We start from the raw sequence: 25,380 nt of genomic DNA, 5'->3' as shown, positions 1-25,380 counted from the left end.
GCGCAAGGCTCTGAAACTCACGCATGCGCTACTGCGCTCGCCACCTCGAACTACCAAATCTAGTTGAATTGAACAAAAATAACAACTATGTCGGAGAAAGGAGAAGTTGATTTAACTGGTGCCAAGCTAAACACGGGCGTGTGGCTGGTAAAGGTATGTGCACACTTACAACATTTGCGACAAACAGTAAATATGCTAAACCAGGCTAGCGTGGCTAGCAGGCCGCAGCTAATGGCTAACAGAATCAAATTAAGATTATCGGCTACATTTTAAGATTAAAGTGTAAATTATTCATATTTCTATACAAACACACACTAAAGGAGCCGTTCAGTGTTCCTTACCAAGACTAAAAACATCGATGTTTTAATATTGTGGGTGAGTTACGTAAATGCAGCTCATTGGATGAAAGTATTCTCCATATAAGGACATATTTATGTACTTTTCCGATATGTTTTGTTCTATAAACGCCACACCTATTCAATATTTGTCAAAATTAATTAGTATTTACTGGGGAAAAATAGCCAACTCACTGGAGGAAAAAAGGGACCCAATTTTTTTTTTATTTGTGTGAAATGAGTTGGGACAAGCGGTAGAAAATGGATGGATGGAGTTTTATACTACGCACACAAGTTGATCGGACGCAACTGGATTGTTCTTGTTTGTTTTAGAATGTTTCAGAGTTGCTTCTATTCAACCTTTCGCAGGTTTTGGAATAATACGAATTTATGGGAAACAAATTGTTTAATGTTTTTTTTGTGCAAAATACTTAACAGTATGAATAAATATGTTTTTAGGACATAGATAAAAATTGTTTGCGCTCCGCAAAATAAAAATAAAGATATTACTTTAACATAACTTCGCTTAGAATGGTATACATTTTAGGATTAGAGTGTATTTTATTCATATTTCTATATAAACGTACACTAAAGGAGCCGTTCAGTGTTCCTTACCAAGACTAAAAATGTAAAAAAAAAAAATTACATCTATGTTTTGGTGGTACTAATATTGTGGGAAAGTTACGTAAATGCAGCTCATTGGATGAAAGTATTCTCCATATATTTATGGACTTTTCTGAAATTTTTTGTTCTATAAAAGATGTGCCACACCAATTAAATATTTGTCAAAATGAGTTAGTATTTACTGGAAAAAAATAGCTAACTCATTGGAAGGAAAAAAGGGACCCAATTTTTGTTTCTCCTTTTTTATTTGTGTGAAATTAGTTTTTTGTTTTTTTGTGTGCAAAATACTTACAGTATGAATAAATATGTTTTTAAGTCTTAGATAGAAATCGTTCGCGCTCCACAGAATAAAAATAAAGGTCTTTCTTTAACATAACTTCACTTAGAACGGTATACATTTTAAGTTTAGAGTATATTTTATTCATCTTTCTATATAAACGCACACGAAAGGAGCCGTTCAGTGTTCCCTACCAAGACTAAAAACAAAGTAAAAAAATTACATCTGTTTTGGTGGTACTAATATTGTGGGAGAGTTACGTAAATGCAGCTCATTGGATGAAAGTATTCTCCATATATTTATGGACTTTTCCGAAATGTTTTGTTCTATAAAAGATGTGCCACACCAATTAAATATTTGTCAAAATGAGTTAGTATTTACTGGAAAAAATAGCTAACTCATTGGAGAAAAAAAGAGACCCAATTTTTGTTTCTCCTTTTTTATTTGTGTGAAATAAGTTTTATACTACGGACGCAACTGGATTGTTCTTGTTTGTTTAGAATGTTTCAGTGTTGCTTCTATTCAACCTTTTGCAGGTTTTGGAATAATACGAATTTATGGGAAACAAATTGTTTAATAATTTTTTTGTGTGTGTTTATAGGTCTTAAATAGAAATCGTTCGTGCTCAACAGAATAAATATAAACGTCTTTCTTTAACATAACTTCACTTAGAACGGTATAAATTTAATGTGCAGCTTTACTATGGAACACAGTTTCATCACGATGAGAACTACTTTCACAAAAAGAGAGGTGAGATACTTCTATTTTATTAATGACTGTCAGCGTTTATTTGGGCTTCATTTATGAAGTAAATCTCCACCCAAACTGTGTTGGTGATTGTCTTTATGCTATATTGTGGTAATATTTCATTTAATAGAAGCATAATGTCAGAAGTGAATACTTTCAGAAATTCTGTACCCAGAGTTAAAGCAAATATTGTTTGACCCTTTGCTGAGGTACTATATTACCTGTGAGACTCCTGTAGTGTCACTATGACTAAGTTTAGGCCAAAGTGGTCCAAATCAGATTTTTTTTATTTTTTAAAACCTGATTTTTTTCCAGCTGATTGTTTTGTTTACAAATAGAATCTGATCTTTATCAGACTCCAATGTAAACGCACAGGCCCCAAAGTGGCCTCGACGTCCCTTGCATTCGCAGTTCAATAATGTGAGAATGAAGGAAGTTGACCAGATTTGGTAAATTAACAAGGAAGTGTCTACTACACAAGTAAACATGGACCACCGCAGATCAGAGTATTTGTGCCGTGGCTGTTGGGTCCTTGTTCCTTACGTTCATTCTATTTTCAATTCTTAAACGTAAATCAAAAAACAAAATTAGGGCCGTTTTTCGATTTTTATTATATATGGCAGATTTTAAAACAAACAAAGGGTTGATTTTCATTCAAATATTGCCATAAAATTGGATTTTGTGCTGTTTTCCTTTTATGGATTTTTATTTTTCCAGATAAACACGAAAATCGAATATATGTGCATCCAAAATGCAAAAATGCGTGGCTATCTGTGTGATGACAGTTTTAGATTTTCCTTTGCGATTAGCATGTTTTAAGGATGACGCTAACATCAGCAGGAGTCCTGTTGTCGTTTTAAAAAAGTCTTATCAAATATTTGTCCAACTTTTGTTTCAGAAATGATGATTTCTGATTTGCATTTAAGAAATCGAATGAACGGAAGGTACACGGATCAATAGGACTCCTGCTGAACAAAGATGTAAGCGTTATGCTAAAAATTTAATCTGTCATCACACAGATAACCACGCAATTTTGCATTTTGGATGAAGATTTTTTAGATTTTTGTGTTTATCTGGAAAAATAAAAATCCATAAAAGTAAAACGGCACATAATCCAATTTTATGGCAATATTTTAATAAGAATCAACCCTTTTTTGTTTGTTTTAAAATCTGCCATATATATTACAAATCGAAAAACGGCCCTAACTTTATTTTTTGATATGCGTTTCAGAATTGGAAATAGAATGAACAGAAGGTACACGGACCCTGTTGTGTAGTGGAAGTAGGCAGATGATGGAAAACAACTACAGAAAGAAGAAGATAATTGAATCCACTATCTTCTTCTCCTTGGTGCACACCAATGACGTAGCTCGACCAAAGATGACGTAAAAGTTGCAATCAAGTCTCATTGCCGTTTAAACTGCAGTCACATTTGAAAAGATCTGACTCCAAACAGATTCGGACTACCTCCTGATCTGTGTCCAAAAAAATCTGATTTGGTGTAAAGCTAGACACATTATGTTTGTGTTAAACCATTTCGATACACAACTAGTGTTTTGATAACAAGACATAATCATACTAACAACCAAAGAGCAGAGTTGTTGAATGACACCTGCTACTACTAAGTTAGCATGTACCTCATTGAAGTGATAGCCACATGTAGCTTCCCTGTTGGACAAAAAACTTCTACGAAATTCTGAGGTAGTGACAGCAGCCAAGGCAAAACGAACCGATGCCAGAAAAGTCAATGAGCGATCAGTCACACTGGCATCCATTAGCTTAGTCCATATCAGCTGTTGTAGTTAGTCTGTAAGATATCAAAAAAGTCTATAACTCTCACTGTAATAATAAAAATACGGGACAAAGAGCGTCCCTTGACAACTCAATACGGAAGGCATAATTTTCTTACTTAATAAGAGACAATTCCGTTTTTCAAGGGACGGTTAGCAACCTTAACCGTAGGGGATCCAGGACCCAACGTAACCTTTGTCAACAAAATAATAAACCAACGCTCTGTGACTGCTTCCAGGTTCCTAAGTATCTTTCTCAACAATGGGCAAAAGCCACAGGAAGAGGCGACGTTGGGAAACTCAGAATATCAAAGTATGTGCAACCCCCCCCCCCCCAAAAAAAAGCACGAACGTGGTGGTAAGTGAACTGTCACACCGTCATCAACTAAGGTTTGTTTTCTTTTAAGGAAAGGAAACCAAGGAAAGCCAGAGGTAAGGGACTTTTTTTTTTTTGGTCAATGAATAACATTATGAGAGCTGCAGCGATTACTTGATTAGAAAAAAATTATGAGAGTCTGCAGTCGAATGCCGCAGACTCGTATAACTTTGTGTTTGACATATGTTATTAGCAAGCTAACATTAGCGTGCTAACTTTTTAAGCCAATTTTGCAGCCAAACACCTCAGAGTCATAGGACTTGGTACTTGACACATACTGTTAGCATTTTACTATGCTTACTTTTTTAGCCAATTACGCAGCAAAACCCCACAGTCATATAACTTGGTACTTGACACATGCTAGCTGTTAGCGCTAACTTTTTAAGGTAATTTTATATGTGCTTCAGTCATATGACCTGGTACTTGACACATTCTAACTCATAGCATGCTAACATTACAATTGACGTTTAGCTTATGCATTTGACATTCACATTGAATTTTTCCCAAAAATGCTTTTTCTACTTTTATCGTATAATTTTCTAATTTGCGATGTTTTTATTTTGTCTTCAGAATGTGTCGTGGGCCAATAAAAAACAATGGCCTGACATTTCCTTAAAAATATTGTGAAGAAACAACTTTAAGCCATGTCCAGCTGTTTACCCACTACCGGTAATCATGTTGAAATAACTTCAACTATGAATAAATATCAGCTCCAGATAACGGTCACAGGCCTCCTTGACTACTAATAATAAGGATCGGCCATGAAAAACCGTATCGGTCGATCTCTAATATGCACTGAAAGTTATGGCAAGCAGAAAAATTGTTTATTTCAACTATTTCCCCTAAAATGTGCATGGAGGCTAAAATTATTTTGTCTTAGCAGCACACATGAGAGATGACGAGACAGCAGGAAATGCATATTTGAACAAAGATGATACTTTACAGGTGTCTTTCACATTAAATGAAGAGTTGACCGTAATCGAGGGTCTGGAAGACAAGACGGTGTCTGCACCTCGGGATCACCCGCTAACCATGCAGACGGTGGGAGGTCAGACACTGGCGGTCTTCACCGAGGCATCATCAGCGGGTGAGCTTTAAGAGTCTTTGTTACCTGTCTGAAATTAGAGACACAAGATGTTATTCACTTTTTGCTCCGCAGCTTAGAGGTAAGTTGATACTGATTTGGTGGTTGGTGGAGGTGCCCGTGTGTGCAGCCTGTCCATACGTTGTTGTCTTACCTGCTTGTTCCTCTTCTTTGACATCTTCATGGTTTCTCCCAAAGTGTGCAATTCTTCAGTGTCACTATAAAAAAGTTCAATAAACTATTGTATTATTATATACAGTCGTGGTCAAATGTTTACATACACTTGTAAAGAACATGATGTCATGGTGGTCTTGACTTTACAATCATTTCTACAACTCTTATTTTTTTGTGATGTAGTGATTGGAGCACATACTTGTTGGTCACAAAAAACATTCATGAAGTTTGCTTCTTTTATGAATTTATTATGGGTCTACTGAAAATGTGAGGGTCAAAAGTATACATACAGCAATGTTAATATTTGCTTACATGTCCCTTGGCAAGTTGACCTGCAATAAGGCGCTTTTGGTAGCCATCCACAAGCTTCTGCTTGAATTTTTGACCACTCCTCTTGACAAAATTGGTACAGTTCAGCTAAATTTGTTGGTTTTCTGACATGGATTTGTTTCTTCAGCATTGTCCACACCTTTAAGTCAGGACTTTGGGAAGGCCATTCTAAAACCTTCATTCTAGCCTGATTTAGCCATTCCTTTACCACTTTTGAGGTGTGTTTGGGGTCATTGTCCTGTTGGAACACCCAACTGCGCTCAAGACCCAACCTCCGGGCTGATGACTTTAGCTTGTCCTGAAGAATTTGGAAGACATCCTCCTTTTTCATTGTCCCATTTACTCTCTGTAAAACCTAAAATCATCAGCCCGGAGGTTGGGTCTTGGGCACAGTTGGGTGTTCCAACAGGACAATGACCCCAAACACACCTCAAAGTGGTAAAGGAATGGCTAAATCAGGCTAGAATGAAGGTTTTTGAATGGCCTTCCCAAAGTCCTGACTTAAACGTGTGGACAATGCTGAAGAAACAAGTCCATGTCAGAAAAGCAACACATTTAGCTGAACTGCACCGATTTTGTCAAGAGGAGTGGTCAAAAATTCAAGCAGAAGTTTGTGGATGGCTACCAAAAGCGCCTTATTGCAGGTAAACTTGCCAAGGGACACGTAAGCAAATATTAACATTGCTGTATGTATACTTTTGACCCTCACATTTTCAGTAGACCCATAATAAATTCATCAAAGAAGCAAACTTCATGAATGTTTTTTGTGAGCAACAAGTATGTGCTCCAATCACTACATCACAAAAAAATAAGAGTTGTAGAAATTATTGAAAACTCAAGAGAGCCATGACATGATGTTCTTTACAAGTGTATGTACACTTTTGACCATGTCTGTATATGCTATATGTAGCACACCACTAACGTTAACAAATGAGTCACAATTACACGCTCGACTATAAATAGTCAGTATTTTGTAGAAATGGGATTCGAGGCTCTCTGAACGGAGTCGTATCTTGAAGAGACGTTCCCGTCAAAGAGCCAAAGCCGTTCAAAACACTGACTCGTTATTTTATTTATACGCCAAAATTATCGCTCAATATTTTTTTTAAATGAAAAACAATAGAAAACCTAGCTTGAACACTTTGAGTATTTATTTCATGCGTTGCAAGTGCTCAACATGCACGGAGAACATCAAGACGATATGAGATTTCCTCCCAAACGCGCCCCAGGATGCCGCGATCCACCGTGTTGATTGCTGCTGCTGTTCGCCATTTTGAGGGTAAATAAACACGTGGGTCTTGCTACAATTGAACGGCGCCGAAAGGATCACGTGACCACAACGGTGAAATTGTAACGCAACAAAACTTGGATAACTCCTGCTTTAGAAGTTAATAAATGTGTGCAGTGTTTCCCATAAACTGCCAAGATACCTGTGGCGGTGGGGGCGTGGCTATGGGCGTGGTCACCATGACATCATCGAGTAATTTGCATAATTTACTACAATGATTTGGTTTTCTCTAAAAAGGCTCAAAAAATGTATACTTACTAATTAATAACAGTTTTGTTTTAAACGTCCATCCATCCATCCATTTTACAATATAATTACAACACTTTATGTACATATTTATATACAGATTTGAACAATAAGTTATTCACTGAAATATATTTATTAATTGTGGTTCTTACAAAAAATATATCTTATAAAATATAAAAGCTAAAATGTCTCAAAGCTCTGCCCCTTTAATTAGTGCATACTAAATAATTTAACTTTAGCCTACTACTACAAGCATATTATTTACCAGCAACATAAAGTGAAACAGAGGCAGAGGTGTCCTGCCACAGTCAGTAACAAATAAACAGAAAACAGTAGTGGTGGTAGATAGACACAGAGCTTCATCAAACATCTGATCCACTGAACAAAGAGCTCCAAAAATCTTGAACTTTAGACTGCCATCAGTTTTACTCCCTACACTTAACCATGTGTTTCCTACTGCCTGCAGACTTTGCACCCTTTGTTATATACACATGTTGTGTTTCTAATATAAATACATTTAATAAAGTCAAATACAAATAAGGCAACAAGAGAAGTATCCTACACTTCTCTTTTGTAAAGTAAATCTGAACAGCCTATATGGGCATCTACATCAACTATATGATTTGCCATGAGAAGCTGGAGATGACAAAAAAAAAAAAAAAAATGTTTTGATTTTTTTAATTTTTAATTTTTTTTTTTTGTGGCGGACGTAATTCTTTCGTGGCGGGCCGCCACAAATGAATGAATGTGTGGGAAACCCTGGTGTGATGATTTTGGTGTATTCTTTTTGAATCACCCTGTATATATATATTAGTATACTCAATTTTTGGGAAATATTGTAAAATATAATATAATTTCATCTGTTTTAAAGCAGCACTAAGTAACTTTTCAACCTTCATAAAAATATTTTCATAACTTTTGGGACGATACATGGACTTACAACTAGTTGAATGACACCTCTGCCATAGCCTAAGGCAGACCTGGGCAACTTAAGGCCCGGGGGCCACATGCGGCCCATTAAGCTTTTCAATCTGGCCCGTCGGACATTCCCCCCAAATTTTATTTAGATCTTTAAGATGGAAAGTGTAGCTGCCATTATGATGGGCAGTGATGTTTTCTAATTACCGTAAGTCTTCAACTATACAAAGTATTTCAATGGTTGTAATCTGCGCTTTTGCATGATATACTAGTTACTATGGTAATGTAATTAGTTACTATGGTCATCTAAGTCACAGCAGCTCAGACGAGACACCAAGCAGTGTGGGTGGGGAGCGTTTCCACAGAGTGTTTCCAGAGCGGCCAGCCTGAAATGTGGGTGTCAGGGACAGACGCGGAAATACATTTTTACAACAAAGTTCTAAAGCTTAGTGATATATCAGATTGTAGGTGGGTTTATTTTTTACCCCTCGCGTTCATATTTCGCTGTTTGTTGCATTTTTGTTTCGTTTCGCTTGATTGTAAAATATGTGGATGGAGAGGGGGTGTGACGTTAATATGTTGTCAATATTCAGTGTTTTATCCTTCATAGTTAATATTGTAAATCCCACATTCTTTATTTTCATGTACATTCTGGGTGTCTCATTCAGTAAAATAAATCAAAAATTCAATCCCATTTTTTAAGGCGGTCTGTCATAACGTTTTTAGCTTTCAATCAGACATTATTGTGAGGTTTTGTATTAGTGTTCCTAAAAATAGATATACCGGCCCCCAGACACATTTTTTTCTCAAAATTTGGCCCCCCGAGTCAAAATAATTGCCCAGGCCTGGACTAAGGGGTCTGTATCGCTCTCACTGGCACTTAGCGACTTTGAGGAAAAAAACTACAAATGTGCTGACTTGAGTTACGGCATGGGGTGTCCAAAGTGTGGCCCGGGGGCCATTTGCGGCCCGCAGCTAATTGTTTACCGGCCCGCCACACATTCTGCAAAAATTGCAAAATTGATAGTATTGCAAAAATTAAAAAAAACATTTACAAAAGTGGAATGAGGTGAAATCTAACGAGAAAAAGTTGCAATGTTGACACAAAGCTGCCATGCAGGCTGTTTTTTTTCTTTTGTTTTTCTTAATTTTTTATTTTTTTGCTATTGCTCAAAAAAAAAAATACAAAAAATCTATGTTATAATGAATTATTGACCTATTGAAGGCTCCAATTACTTAAAAAATGTCACTTTAAAATGTTTTATGTGGAAAAAATATTGCGTATATTGTGTGGTTGCCATATAAAAACATCAACGTTTTCTTTGACAAAAGAGCATAAAAACAAACAAAATAATAGTTCAAACGTAAAATGGACAGATATATCTGAAGTTTGATCTCGTAACTTAAGTGTTGAAAGTAAAAAAAAACTAATAAAAATGTATCACTTTATGAGTGGGGGACCTTTTGGATCCCAAACATATTTAGTGGGATTTTATTAATATTTTCACTGATTTCTCAAAAATATTAAAGAATTGTCCTGCATTATTGATCTTTTAGAGCTCTAATTACTAAATACTGCATATTTTCAGTTTTGCTATAAAAAACAAAGTTGTCTTTGACAGAAAAGGCATAAAACCTTTTTTTTTAATTTTTACTTTTTTATCAACCTGAAGTTGATATGGAGATTTACTGTAAGCATTAAATAAAAAAAAATAATAATAATTTGACTTATTTTGAACATTTTAATGACAGAGACCCTTTATGGACCCCGGGAGCCCTAAAGGTTAAAAAAAAAAAATCCATATATTTTGTTATCGTTTGAAAATGAAAAATATCAAAATGGCCCCCGCATGCTTAAATTTTTCCGTGTGCGGCCCTCAGTGGAAAAAGTTTGGACACCCCTGCTTTACGGCATATGTCACCCCCCCCTTTCCCCACTCGTTAAAAAGACGGAAGTCGATGCGAACGCCTACGTGCAATTACTTCTATCATGACAGAAGCTAGAAAACATCCAAAGAAACGTTTCCAACGTTTTGAGGAAAAGAAATAGGGAGGCTACCCGGTTAAAATGACAGTCAAGGATCAGCATTGGCCCGGCTTTCACTCGCTGGCGTGAGCTCATAGACGGGGAGGGAATTTCAAGCATTGCTGCCTTGGCTGTGTTCCTGCTAAACTAGTAAGTGATGTCAATTTGTGTGGTAGCAATAAATAGCCACCAGCGTGATAGTTAACAGTTCTACACGGACACGACCAGACATGCAACAAGGTAACAAAAGTACTGTCGAACGAAAAAAAACATTGCGATAAGTGCAAAACGCAAATATAAAGTTTGAGTAAAATATGTAGCTTCCTACTGTGAAATATCAGTAACACTGAATCATTGTGGCGTTATCATGTCAGTTTGACACTATATGCGCTAGTCATCATGGGACATTTGGTCTTCCTTCTGGCAAAACACTTCCGCTCTGGTCCACTGGCACCGCCAAAATCAACCAAAACTGAAAGTTCTTAAGCGGGGCTTTAATTGTAAACCTTGCATAATGTGTAATCTTATGCCCATGTTTTGACAGTGAACTTTCTCTCACATAATATGTTTTGTGGCACAATAAAAACTAAAAAATAACCTCCATGCAAATCAACTTTACTGTAAGATTTTTCCACGCAACAGCATTTTACCAATACAGGAAAAATATTGCCTATACAGAAAATACATCCGGAATACTGTGTAAAAAAACAAACATAATATTTAGCACCATATATGAACATGAATACAAATCCAATCCAATCCACTTTATTTATATAGCACATTTACACAACAAGAATGTTTCCAAAGTGCTGCACAGCCATGTTAAAAACAATATTAAAAACAATATTAAAAACGATATTAAAAATAATATTAAAAACAATATTATGCTACACCAATGACTGAATAAAAACAAAGAATAAATGAATAGAAAACCAATACAGAGACAATATAAAAAATAAATATGATTAAAAACGATTTTAAAGGGTAAAACCAATTAAAACAGTAAAATAGACATCAAAATGTATAACCCTAACCCTAACCACACAGGACAACAGAGGACAGAAGACCACACAACTCACGTAGTGTTAAAAGCCAAAGAATAAAAGAGGGTCTTAAGACGAGACTTAAAACACTCCACTGTGGGTGCAGTTTGAACATGGAGGGGCAGAGTGTTCCAGAGTTTAGGGCCGACCACAGAGAAGGCCCTGTCTCCCCTGGTTTTAAGTCTCGTCCTGGGCACCACGAGCTGGAGCTGGCTGTCGGACCTCAGAGCGCGCGCAGGTGTGTAAATTTGGATGAGGTCCGAGATATACTGAGGTGCCAGTCCATGTAAAGCTTTAAAAACAAACAGCAAGGATTTAAAATCAATTCTAAAATGAACAGGGAGCCAGTGCAAACTCAGAAGAATTGGGGTTATATGCTCACGTTTCCTGGCCCCTGTTAAAAGTCGTGCTGCCGCGTTCTGGACTAACTGCAACCGGGAGAGAGCTTTTTGGCTAATTCCAGCATAAAACATTGCATTACCCTGGTTGAAATGTGTACAGCTAAACTAGGCGACTTAACAAAACAATGAACCAAAAGTGCATCCAAATGTTGCTACGTTTCTTTTGACTCTCTGGATTTTTCAGTCGGTGTGACTGCAGTCCAGTCCTGTGGCTTACAAACAGCTCCCTAACAAACGGCTCATGACTACGAATCGGTTCTTGTCAATCCCTTGAAAGAGCTTTTTCACTCGATTCGTTCACAAACATCACATCTCTAAAATGTTGTCATTTTTTTATACAATTAGTAGTCTATTATAAACTTTGAGTATGGGACTGCATTGGACCCAAAGCCTTGCAGAAAGGTACTCCAGAAACTGCACACTGTTTGAGATTCTTTAATTTCAGCATTACATTTTTTGTTCGCTTGAGAGTTTTTTTGGCAGTTGTCAATTTCTAAGACACGCTTCTGTTGCTGCTGTTACGTAAATTATTATATTTTAGTCTGCTGGGTAAAATCACGTTTATTTTATGACTTATTTTTATACAGACCAATAAGCACTACCGGTACTAATTACAAAAATAATAAGTTACATTGTTTCCCATAGAGCGGCAATATATTTGTGACAGGGGGGCGGTTTCAATATGACATTGTATAATCATTTTATTTTTATTTTTTTAAACGCTAAAAAATGTTGTACATATTATATTGCATACATGATTATACATATACAATGTTGCATTGTAGTTTGGCAGATATGTTTACATTTAAAGATGAAAAAACTTGAGGTTGTTTATTGCTAGTCTCCACAATAAAGTTACTGTAAAACTAAGCACACCTAGAAAAAAACATTAAAATTCATATGAAGTGCACATACATGTAAGAATCACGTTAAATCAACAATACAGTTTGGCATAAACTGAAAAAACCCCAATACAACTTACAAGATAAATGTTGGCTAGCTTAATGCTAACATACAATGGACGAGCCCATTGACAGGCTAACGAAAATTAGCATTGGGATGTTTTTAACTTATGCAAAGGCTTAACAAATATTATTTAACGGAACACAGTTAACATAAAACTACAAACATTTCTACTAATGGACATATATTCACCAAACTCTGAGGAAGCTAACATTGATGCTAACTTTGTATTTTCTATTTTTAAAAACGAATAATGGAGTCAATGTTTTGTGTAGCATGATTGCCGGGAAATGGCAGCACTTAAAACACCTGGACGGTGAAGTGTTACCTTCCTGTATCACAAAATGCTAAACAAATTAATAAATACATGTTTATTTCCCAAAATCAGACACACTGGCCCCATTTAGAACACTGTACTTCTACTATGGAGTAAACCAAATCAATACTTATTAATAATGTTATTGCTAATTTGCAATAGCATCACACATGCATGGTTGTTGTGTTTCTTTGAAATAAAGTGTGTGTGTGTGCGTGTGCGCACACTGGTGTTTCTTGCTATGGGTGCTGGTGAGCTTGCAATCGTGCATTTATGAATCATGTTCGTGTAAAATGTAGAAAACTGGCATGACGCCAGCTGAGATTATTAAAAAAATACTGTTAGTGGAAGTCTATTTTAATACACCTTGATTAGACTTTACTATTGTTATGTGTGTTTGCATGTATTGTAATTTTAGCGTATTTCTGCAGAATATGAATTTGTGGTGTGTGAGGGTTTGTGTGCTTGTGAGAGCATGCTTGCTTTGCTGCCGTGTTCGCTGGTGTGCTCAGCAGAGGTGACTTTTATTTGGCGTGCAACTAAACCCTGGGTGTGGCTCTGATTGTTCGATCCCCTCCTTTATCCATTTCCCCTGCCCATATATATCCATATATTTTTATTTTACCATCCCTCCCTCCCTTCCCCCCCTGTAGGCCAATCAGAAGAGAGATCTGATGGTGGCAGCTCAGGTTCGGGGGCAGGGGCTGGTCCAGGTGAGTTCACCATTTTTGCCAGCGGGTGATTCAGCTGCATCGCCGAAAATCACACAATCAAATGAGTGTCATCTGTGAATTATTAGTGTTGTGTTGTTTGTTGCCCAGAACGTTGGCATTAACCTTCGTGTAAAGCCTGAAGCAACAAACATTTCTGTGCAAAGTTTCAAGACACCCTACATGGATCACTCGGGTTACTAAAGTCACATTTTGGGCCCAAGAATGTCTATATTTATTACTACAGTCGTCTCTCACCACACCACACCTCAAATATTGCGGTAAATGCTACGTATTTTGTACTTAATTAAGTGTTAATTGAAGTCTTACTTATTATGTCGATAAAGACAGTCACCCAGCACGAGTTAAAGGTGAACAATGCTAACAACAAGGCGGCTAATCTTAGCGCTATCTTTACCACGACAATCAAGTTGACCAGGTTTTTGCCAAACAACTTATTCCCGTGGTTTCAGCACATGGAAGCCCAGTTCTAACTCAGAGGAATTACCCAGGTTGTGATGCCGTATTTCCAGGTAGTGGTTGTGTTGTGGTGGCCGGGTGACAACTATAGCAATTACGCTTGGAGAATCCTCCAGGCTACCAGTGGGTACTGTAATCTACAGTAGAACACACTCAAAGCTAATACATCAGGTGTGTGTGAAGGTGACTATATATCCTTTTTTAATGTTTAAAGGGCTATAATTATGTTTAAAAGCTTATTTAGAAGGTTATAAACGTTATATATGTTTTTATATGCTCTAACAATGAAAATATTTGATTTATTAATAATAATTCTACTTCGCGGATTACCATGGTCTGGCCTGGAACCAATTAACCGCGATGAACGAGGGATGACTATATTCAAAGATTGCACATAGTTGTGTATACTGTAATTACTCAGACATACATACAGCAGCTGTATAGAAGATACATATCGATGTGTAGAAAATATATATATTGATGTATTTAGAAATATATATAGATGTATATAGAAGATATATATATTGACGTATATAGAAAATACACTTTGATGTATATAGAAGAAACACTTTGATATATATATATATAGGATATATATATATATATACATATTGATGTATAGAAGATATATATTGATGTATAGAAAATGCATATAAATATATAGAAGATACATATTTATGTAAATAGGATATATATTGATGAATATATATTGATGTATAGAAGATATAGATGTATGGAATATACACATTGATGAATATATACATTGATGTATAGAAGATACTTATTGATGAATACATATATTGATGTATAGAAGATACAGATTGATGAATACATATATTGATGTATAGAAGATACATATTGATGAATATATATATTGATGTATAGAAGATACATATTGATGAATACATATATTGATGTATAGAAGATACATGTTGATGAATATATATATTGATGTATAGAAGATACATATTGATGAATGCATATATTGATGTATAGAAGATACATGTTGATGAATATATATATTGATGTACAGAAGATACATATTGATGAATACATATATTGATGTATAGAAGATACATATTGATGAATATATATATTGATGTATAGGAGATGTATGTAAGTTCAAGCTGAGTAACATTGACCCTGGTCCAAACATTTCATATTTAGTGAAATATAGTTTGACTGTGTACACTGATGATGGACATACAATATATACAGTACTATCATTAGCTTGTGACCAGCAAGTGTGTGGGAGGAACTTGATGTTATCCACGTTGTATTCAATCGGACTACAATAGAATGAAAAAATACATGACTCTTTCCCCACGAACAAGAAAGGAAGAAGCAATGACTTTACTAAGATATTCAATAATGCCAATAATATAATTTACTAAGGTTTTTTTTACACACATATCTGTCTTAAACGTCATTTTATAGCAATTTGAGAGTTAGGACTTAAGTTGTGATTCTGTTTTTATTCGCAGATAAAATAGCTTTGGAGGGAGTGGTGGTGCAGAGAGCAGAGTGCAGGCCTGCTGTTAGCGAAAGTTATATGAAGCTAAAGAGGTGAGTTGTTTGTCTTGTCCCTAACTATTTATTCAAAAGTACCACTGATAGTCACACACACACACACACACGAGGTGTGGTGAAATTACTCTCTGCATTTGACCCATCCCCTGGGAAGTGAGGGGAGCAGTGAGCAGCAGCGGTGGCCGCGCTCGGGAATCATTTTGGTGATTTAACCCCCGCCCCCAATTCCAACCCTTGATGTTTATGTCTACAGCAGGGATAATGTCATGTAAACGTGCATGTAGTATTTTAAATGGAAGAAATATGTTGTGATTGTATTCCAGGTTACAAATTGAAGAGTCCTCCAAGCCCATCCGGCTGTCGCAGCAGTTGGCCAAAGCAGTCACCAACAACTACAAACCTGTGGCTAACCATGCTTACAACGTAAGAACATATTAATATTCTCACTGCACACGTCATGAACCATGCAAGAAAGGGTGTTGGAATACCATGTCCCATCCATTAAATACGCGTGGTGGTCAAGCTAGCTGTTCCCAATGGGTTCTAGGCGCCTTTTAGCCTTTCTAGAAGAAAAAAGGCCCTACGCTTGTGTTGTTTTCGGCTTTACGAATCATTCACATCAGGAAAAAGGATAAACGTTTCTTCAGAGTTCTTGGAGGGGTAATCAAAAAGGCGGAAGGGTGCAAGATTTTACGAAACGTTGACGAGAAAAGCATGCAGCTCACACTCCAGTCCAAGGGAGCAGAGTCGGAGAATGCACAAGTTTGCAGTGATCACTTCATTAACACTTTGTTTGATTTACTTTTAACGTTTTCTATTTCACATCTAAGTATTATCTTGGTATTATTTGTATTTCTTAAACACGTTTGCTACGAATGTTTCGAAAAGCACCAACTCGGTGAGTCGAAATAAAATAAATAAAATGTGAGCAAAACCTTATAGAGTTAAGTTTTACCCAAAGACAACAATCATGAATGAATCTTTCAGCACATACACAATGTTGACATCTCTAGTTATTTTTTGATAAACACCCATAAATTAATCTTTCAGCACATACACGATGTTGACATCTATATTTTGATAAACAATCATAAATTAATCTTTCAGCACATACACAACGTTGACATCTATATTTATATTTTGATAAAGTCGGGGAAAAACACACTACTCGTACACAGCACGTGCAACAACAACAACAACAAACATGGCAGTAGACGTGAAGTTAAATCATGAAATGCTACGTTACCCGAACAAAAACTATGCATATTTATCGGGGAGAGTCTCAATACCAATGTCCTTGACCCAGCCACACACAAATAAGTTGTGGACCTCCATGCTTTTCCAAGTTTTCATCTGTTTAGTCGTGTAGAATGATGTCTGGAGCACATATGTTAGATTTTTTTTGCCTGTATCTGCTTTTTGCAGGAAGATTTAAGCCTATTTTGTGCTGTAGTTTGCATGCTGCTTGCTGTACAGCAGCCATCTTGGTTCCGGGAAGAAATCACGTGACGAAATACAAACAACCGCCCAATGCTACTTTAGGAACTGTGCCAGTCCTTGACTCAGTACTTTAAAAAAGGAAAATATACACATTTTGTCCAAAAACGATGCCATTTTATCCGTATGGAATTTTCTGAAATGTATGTTGAAAAGCATATTCATTTAAATACTTCAATCATGTAATTAAAAGGAATCACCTAAGTAATATATTCCACAGTATGAAATACAATCCACAACAAATTATCACGACAAAACCAGCAGTAATGACAGAGAATGTGCACAACAATTGAAGTCAGGGGTGTCCAAAGTACTGCCTGCAGCAGTCCCACATATTCTAAAAATACTATTACTAAGAAAATAGAAGTAAAGCAGCTAGGTCAATACTACTCTCATACTAAATAACATCACATGGTACTACTAGGTACTGAATGTGGGCTGTGGCCGCATATTTTTAAGAAGTATGAATGTTGCCAACCTTTATGTGAAGTTATCTGCTTTGTGTGTTAGATGGAGTACGAGAGGAAAAAGAAGGAGGAGGGCAAGCGAGCGAGAGCTGACAAACAACACGTGTTGGACATGTTGTTTTCTGCTTTTGAGAAGCACCAGTACTACAACATCAAAGACTTGGTGGACATCACCAAACAACCTGTGGTAAGACGAACAACCGCTAACATTATCATGGACCGGGGGAATTCATGTTTTATTTCAGGATTTATAAGAATATTATGTGCATTTAAAGTCTTTACAAGCCCTCAACACACTTCCTATGCTCTTTAAACACTTCACACACTACGTTATTTTAACATGAAAACTTAAATCTCAATGTACTCGGTGGTACTTTAAAATCAGTATACTCAGTGGGACTTTAAAATCAATGTACTCAATGGTACTTTAAAATCAATTTACTCAAAGGTAACTTTAAAATCAGTGTACTCAAAGGTAACTTTAAAATCAGTGTACTCAATGGTGCTTCAAAATCAATGTCGTTAATGGTACACGATCATGAAAATATTGTTAGTATTTATCATAAAGGATTACATAAATGAATGTATTTAAGTATTAAAATACACTTTATAAATGAGTGTATTTAAGTATTACAATACAACTTGATAAAAGAGTGTATTTAAGTATTAAATTCAACTTGATAAATGAGTGTAAGTATTAAAATTCACCTTGATAAATGAGGGTCTCTAAGTATTACAATATAACTTGATAAATGAGTGTATTTAAGTATTAAATTCAACTTGATAAATGAGTGTAAGTATTACAATTCAACTTGATAAATGAGTGTATGTAAAGATTACAATTCAACTTGATAAATGAGGGTCTCTAAGTATTACAATACAACTTGATAAATGAGTGTATTTAAGTATTACAATACAACTTGATACATGAGTGTAAGTAAGTATTACAATGCAAGTTGATAAATGAGCATCTGTAAGTATTACAATATAACTTGATAAATGAGTGTATTTAAGTATTACAATACAAATTGATAAATGAGTGTATTAAAGTATTACAATGCAACTTGATAAATGAGTGTAAGTAAGTATTACAATGCAAGTTGATAAATGAGCATCTGTAAGTATTACAATTCAACTTGATAAATGAGGGTCTCTAAGTATTACAATACAACTTGATAAATGAGTGTATTTAAGTATTACAATACAACTTGATAAATGAGTGTATGTAAGTATTACAATACAACTTGATAAATGAGTGTATGTACGTATTACAATACAACTTGATAAAAGTGTATGTAAGTATTACAATACAACTTGATTACTGAGTGTATGTAAGTATTACCATACAACTTGATAAATGAGTGTATATAAGTATTACAATACAACTTGATAACTGAGTGTATGTAAGTATTACAATACAACTTGATAAATGAGTGTATGTAAGTATTACAATACAACTTGATAACTGAGTGTATGTAAGTATTACCATACAACTTGATAAATGAGTGTATATAAGTATTACAATACAACTTGATAACTGAGTGTATGTAAGTATTACAATACAACTTGATAAATGAGTGTATGTAAGTATTACAATACAACTTGATAAATGAGTGTATGTAAGTATTACAATACAACTTGATAAATGAGTGTATGTAAGTATTACATTACAACTTACTGCCATGACTGAATGGTTTGAGATGCACAGTCAACTTTATAAATATTGTTCCATGTTTACCTTCATCATCGCCCTAGCAACTGATGAAAGTAAATTAAGTAAGTTCATGAGGTGACTTTTCCAAGACCAAAACACGTTTTGTCAGTCAACTGAAAAAGTTATTGACTTGATAGGTCGAGTGTTGAGTAAATATGGACTTTTCCTACAAGTCTGAAATGATCTTGACTTAGTTGCGTCAAGATGTGAATATTTTCTTGTCACAGATTTATTTAAAGGAGATTCTGCGTGACATTGGCATCTACAACGTGAAGGGAACACATAAGAACACCTGGGAGCTCAAGCCTGAGTATCGACATTACCAAGGTGAGGAAAAGACAGATGATTAAAGAAGACTTTACAACATTAAACATCTCATCAGGTTTTGACTTTACTGGACAAGCTGCTTTTTCTTTGGGCCTTTTTTTGCATTCTTCTCATGTGTGACCGCCAATCAATCAGATTGTAACATGTTGACATCCAATAATTCATGCATCAGGACCAATAAATGTTTAGTCTGCTGCTGTTTTTCAGCTTTTTATTCCATGTTTTCAACCATTGCTGAAATGTCAGAATAAATCAATACATTTTGTTTTCACTTTATGAAACATAAACATAAACAAACATCACTTTGGGATTTGCTGCCATTTTTGCTGGGCTGAATTCAAAACGTTTTCTATGTACACACGTCTTATTTCTCCAAGTATAGTGGATCAATGAGTTGCTATTGTACAGGTGGGCCTTAGGTGAGGGTTCAGATCTTCAACATGGCAGTCAAACATTCAGTCAAACAGTCTACAAATTAATACTGTGGTAACTCTTTCCTGACTACCATTTTTACACATGAAAAAATGTAAAAAACTAAAATGTTAAAAGTAAAAATCAAGCAAATTAAATATTTCTAAAATAATGAGACAGCACCACGACCTAAAATTCTTCCTTACAGAGCGGTGTATAGAGAGGGTAAGTAACTAACGGAGAGGCGCCATGTTTGCTACCAACTTGGTACTATTATTTCTAAATACAAAAAATAATCCCACGTTAATTAAAATGCAAAGTAAAGCCAATTTAATAGAAATATTATTTGTTACAACATTACGCCCCCCCATCCCCCCGCACGGTGCGCCCCCTCCCTTCCCGTATCATGACTCTTACCACATCAAAAAGTCAACACAAGATGTCAAAACGGCCAAAACTGTCAGGTGCCCAGGGAAGAAAAAAATATAGAAAAGAAGAGGAGGACAAACGAGAAAAAGACAGAGGTAGCAGGTAGGTAACGTTAGCCTACATGAAATTATTTGTCTGTTACAGAATGTGATAGTAACCTGGCTTTTTAGCATTAAGCTAATGTTACATGATTCGGCAATTGCTAATCAATAAATAGCTAGTTCTGTTTTAACGTCGGGTTAATATTGTGGAGGGGGCTAAATTGTTATGGAAAATAATAATGTAACGTTAGGTAATTACAGTACTCCCACCTTACATTCCTCAGGGACATTCGTATTAGATCTTTTAAGCAGGTGTTTTTTGTTTACATTGTTATTGCCTTCTGGTTAGCTAATGTTTGCCCTGCAGGTAATAGTCACTTTTCCACCCCTTTATATATTAGGTATAGTTGTAAGCCTAGTTGTTAAAGTGCACATCATTAATGTTAATTAAGCAATATCACATGAGAGGGAATGCTGTTTTTTAAATTTGAGCACTGCTGTGATTCGGTTAAAGATAATAATAACATAACATTCTCATATAATATGTTAATTTGCTTTCTTTAAGTAAAAAAAAAGGTCAAAGACAAAGCTATTCGGTTTCTTGTGAGTATATACACTTCACTGCCGGTGGGGGGGGGGGGGGCGCCACCTAAAATCTTGCCTAGGGCGCCAGATTGGTTAGGGCCAGGCCTGTTTTGACGTTAGTTTTTCTGACGAAACAAACCAAAATAATACATCTAAATATAGTTCTAGACATACTACAGCTGATAAACTTACAATAAAACGTGCTTATACTTCGGCAAAGTAGTATTTTGGGGCCGTGTTTGACGCACTCTGCTGCTACATTCCTGCAGTGTTTGGTGACCAGCGGGTACTTTAACACGCACCCGACAGCGCAATAAACGTTAAAGAATTGCACAGAACGACCAATAAAAAAAACAACCCGATTTTGCCAAAATCTTCATCAGCTTGGCTTCATTTCACCTGAAGCGGCAATATGCAATTATTGCCAGGCTTCGCTCTCGTGTAAGGGGGGGGAAGCACAACAAGCGTGTCGTGTCTTCGAAGCAGCGGCAGAGACGACGAAGAACGCCCCTCTTCTTCTGCCAGCTGCCCAAGTCCCAGCTACAGTGGCGGTGACGGCGGTGAGTAACTAACGTTCACTGTTGCCGGTTAATTTCCATATCGTCTCACTTGTAGTAACGTTACCTCTTATGTCAACCAGGACTGCAGTAATGTTAGCTAGACTAACGTTACCTAAGCATAGTCAGCGGCTAACGGTAACGTTAACGTGAGCCTTTTTGTATGTGTCTGATAACGTTATCTTGTAGCCTACACCACTCCAGAGTTTGCAAGCCTGTCTAATAAACTCGTGCTTTCTTTATTTCTTTAGTTTATTTGGAACATGAACACACTTACAGTATAATACATCACAGTTTCATATCATTTCACTTTACAGGAGTAGGAAGAAGTAAAGCTTATTTAATCCTAACCCTTTCCCACTTCATAGCGTTTACAAATATATACATCATTTACTGACCTTTTTATAATAAAATATCTGTGAATGGGTATATACAACAGTTTAGTAAATGTAATTAATTAATTCAGTCATTATTAATATACTGAGATGAATAATATCTTATTTTCAATAAGGTTGAAAGTATTTCTCATAATTCTTCTTTGTACTTTGTAAGCACTATTCATTTGAACAAACTCTTAAACTGGATCATATCAGTACAATGTTTAACTTCTTTACTTAATCCATTCCATTATTTAATTCCACATCATTTTAGCTGTTTGCAATTTTACCAAATTATCAAACTTTAATATTTTTGACTCAATAAATACATTTGTTCTCTATATCCAACATTATGTATCAGTCTAATACATTTTTTTTGTAACACGGTTAACGAATGTAGTGCACATTTGTAGTTATTTCTGCACAATAACTCAGATATGGTAATACTATAGTAGCGAGCAGTAGAGAATGTGAAGTGATTTGTTAAACCAAATATTGTGTGTTTTTTTCCATATACAACAACCTATCTGGACTCGATAAGGAATCGGTTCGATAAGAGGATTCGATAATAGGCTCGAACTCGATCATTTCTGATCAAACATCATCCCTATAGGTAAGTAGGTAGGTCTTTATTGTCATTGCACAAGTACAACGAAACTTTGTTTTCAGCACAAACCAGATCAAGATTAGACAAACAAACAGTGTACAGGGTTACAGAACAGGAACTCTGCTGGGTCGCCACAATAAGCCACACACCCATAGCCCACACCCCATCCAACGCCCGTGACGCGAATCTCTTAAGGGTGATGGACAGCTGGGCAGCGCCTGAAGAGCTGCAGCCTGCCACCGTAGCCCCCCACTCCCTCCCGTCTGTTGCAAGTCTCGAGATGTATGTTGTTAATATTTATATGTGCTTTGCTATGGAGCCTTTTCCCACTCCAGACTTCAACCCACGATGTACCACAATATAGAATGAAATAATTATATTCTGTACTGAATGTGACATAACATGTACAGATATATATTTACAAATATCATTTTATATCATATGTATATTATTAAAGCTATCATGAGATACATGCAGACATGTACATTATCAATCAAACTTTATTTATGAAGCGCTTTTCATACACAAGATATGCAACAAAGTGATGGTACTTTGGGATCATTTTTATCTGAGGTGGTGTGTGGTGATAAAACCGAGAACCACTGTCCTCGTTCATCCAGAATGTCGCCGTTTTCCGAATGGAAAAGTACTTACGCCACAAAGTTTCGACAAAATTTGGCAAGATTACACGACAAAATTCCCATGCAAAAAATCTGAGGTGAGTAAAATGTTCATTGAAATCCATATTATCGTATCAGTTATACATGTATCTGTGAGTCTGTCAAATGTGTTTTATAAATTGAGTTTTTGGACGCATCGATTGCTGCCTGGTTGCGAGTCGGAGCAGCCATGTTTACTCAAGTTTTCTATTACTTCAGATGCTAATTTCATTAATTTAATCATCTGTGAAACCTACAGTACAGGCCCAAAGTTTGGACACACCTTCTCATGCACAACACAACTGATGGTCCCAACCCCATTGATAAAGCAAGAAATTCCACTAATCAACCCTGATAGGAAGTGAAAACCATTTCAGGTGACTACCGTACCTCTTGGAGAGAATGCCAAGAGTGTGCAAAGCAGTAATCAGAGCAAAGGGTGGCTATTGTGAAGAAACTAGAATATAAAACATGTTTTCAATTATTTCACCTTTTTTTTTTGTTAAGTACATACTTAACAAAAAAAAAAGGTTAAATAATTGAAAACATGTATGTCACTTTGGATATATCCAAAGCGACATACATAAAAGATGCATATAAAACAATCACTGTAAACATGATCATTTAAGGGAAGAATGTAATACAAAATATCAATACAAAGTGTCAAGACAGATTAAACTCTCTGCTGCTGCTGCAGCAACAGAGATACAGTCTATAGATCAGGGGTCACCAACGCGGTGCCCGCGGGCACCAGGTAGGCCGTAAGGACCAGATGAGTAGCCCGCCGGCCTGTTCTAAAAATAGCTCAAAGAGCAGCACTTACCAGTGAGCTGCCTCTATTTTTTAAATTGTATTTATTTACTAGCAAGCTGGTCTCGCTTTGCCCGACATTTTTAATTCTAAGAGAGACAAAACTCAAATAGAATTTGAAAATCCAAGAAAATATTTTAAAGACCTTGTCTTCACTTGTTTAAATAAATTCTTTTTTTTTTTTTTACTTTGCTTCTTATAACTTTCAGAAAGACAATTTTAGAGAAAAAATACAACCTTAAAAATGATTTTAGGATTTTTAAACACATATACCTTTTTACCTTTTAAATTCCTTCCTCTTCTTTCCTGACAATTTAAATCAATGTTCAAGTACATTTTTTTTTTTTATTGTAAAGAATAATAAATACATTTTAATTTAATTCCTCATTTTAGCTTCTGTTTTTTCGACGAAGAATATTTGTGAAATATTTCTTCAAACCTATTATGATTAAAATTCCAAAAAATTATTCTGGCAAATCTAGAAAATCTGTAGAATCAAATCTAAATCTTATTTCAAAGTCTTTTGAATTTCTTTTAAAATTTTTGTTCTGGAAAATCTAGAAGAAATAATGATTTATCTTTGTTAGAAATATAGCTTGGTCCAATTTGTTATATATTCTAACAAAGTGTAGATTGGATTTTAACCCATTTAAAACATGTCATCAAAATTCTAAAATTAATCTTCATCAGGAAAAATTACTAATGATGTTCCATAAATTATTTTTTTAAGTTTTTCTCTTCTTTTTTTCGGTTGAACTTTGAATTTTAAAGAGTCGAAATTGAAGATAAACTATGTTTCAAAATTTAATTGTCATTTTTTTTCGTGTTTTCTCCTCTTTTAAACCGTTCAATTAAGTGTAAATATCATTAATTATTAATAATAACATAGAGTTAAAGGTAAATTGAGCAAATTGGCTATTTCTGGCAATTTATTTAAGTGTGTATCAAACTGGTAGCCCTTCGCATTGATCAGTACCCAAGAAGGAGCTCTTGCTTTCAAAAAGGTTGGTGACCCCTGCTATAGATGTATAGATATCTAATGTATTCATACATTGTTTATGTAGGATATACGCATGTATATATAACCTAATCGTATTAAAATAGCTGACCGTTTTTTCCCCCTTTCCCTGGGATTATATTCCCAGTTTTGATTTCGGACGTCAGGTCATTTATAGCATATAAAAATATTCTATTACTGTTAAGCAAACTATGAATAATAAAACATGTGTCCTTTATCATAG

At 35.6% G+C, this 25,380-nt stretch overlaps 2 protein-coding genes across 3 annotated transcripts in view; one reads left to right on the top strand and one right to left on the bottom strand.

The window, feature by feature from the left end:
- LOC133639330 (general transcription factor IIF subunit 2-like) lies at nucleotides 1-19,947 on the top strand. Of its 2 annotated transcripts, XM_062032565.1 has the most exons (9): nucleotides 1-153; nucleotides 4,013-4,086; nucleotides 4,181-4,205; nucleotides 5,095-5,236; nucleotides 13,592-13,651; nucleotides 15,613-15,694; nucleotides 15,982-16,081; nucleotides 17,666-17,809; nucleotides 19,564-19,947. In XM_062032565.1, the coding sequence occupies exons 1-9, from the start codon at nucleotides 88-90 to the stop codon at nucleotides 19,684-19,686; spliced, it is 816 nt and encodes a 271-aa protein (XP_061888549.1). In that variant the 5' UTR covers nucleotides 1-87; the 3' UTR covers nucleotides 19,687-19,947. The 2 variants fall into 2 exon arrangements, with proteins under 2 accessions (XP_061888549.1, XP_061888550.1); XM_062032566.1 differs by lacking the exon at nucleotides 13,592-13,651.
- Nucleotides 19,948-22,774: 2,827 nt separating this feature from the next.
- LOC133639876 (teneurin-3-like) overlaps nucleotides 22,775-25,380 on the bottom strand; it is a 157,786-nt gene continuing 155,180 nt past the window's right edge. The window contains exon 4 of the mRNA XM_062033540.1: nucleotides 22,775-22,793. Coding sequence (XP_061889524.1) covers nucleotides 22,775-22,793 — 19 coding nt within the window. The remainder of the gene's footprint in view (nucleotides 22,794-25,380) is intronic.

The sequence above is a fragment of the Entelurus aequoreus genome, linkage group LG22 (assembly GCF_033978785.1).
Source record: "Entelurus aequoreus isolate RoL-2023_Sb linkage group LG22, RoL_Eaeq_v1.1, whole genome shotgun sequence".
NCBI lineage: Eukaryota > Metazoa > Chordata > Actinopteri > Syngnathiformes > Syngnathidae > Entelurus > Entelurus aequoreus.
The sequence above is the reverse complement of the archived record's forward strand: the minus strand, read 5'-3'. Positions and strand labels throughout refer to the sequence as shown.

Bases quoted from the DNA above. Each gene is read 5' to 3' on its own strand.
- LOC133639330 (XM_062032565.1), top strand. From the start codon at position 88: ATGTCGGAGAAAGGAGAAGTTGATTTAACTGGTGCCAAGCTAAACACG. The intron at 5,237-13,591 runs GTGAGCTTTAAG...CCCCCCCTGTAG, and splicing joins CACCGAGGCATCATCAGCGG to GCCAATCAGAAGAGAGATCT. The intron at 15,695-15,981 runs GTGAGTTGTTTG...ATTGTATTCCAG, and splicing joins AGTTATATGAAGCTAAAGAG to GTTACAAATTGAAGAGTCCT.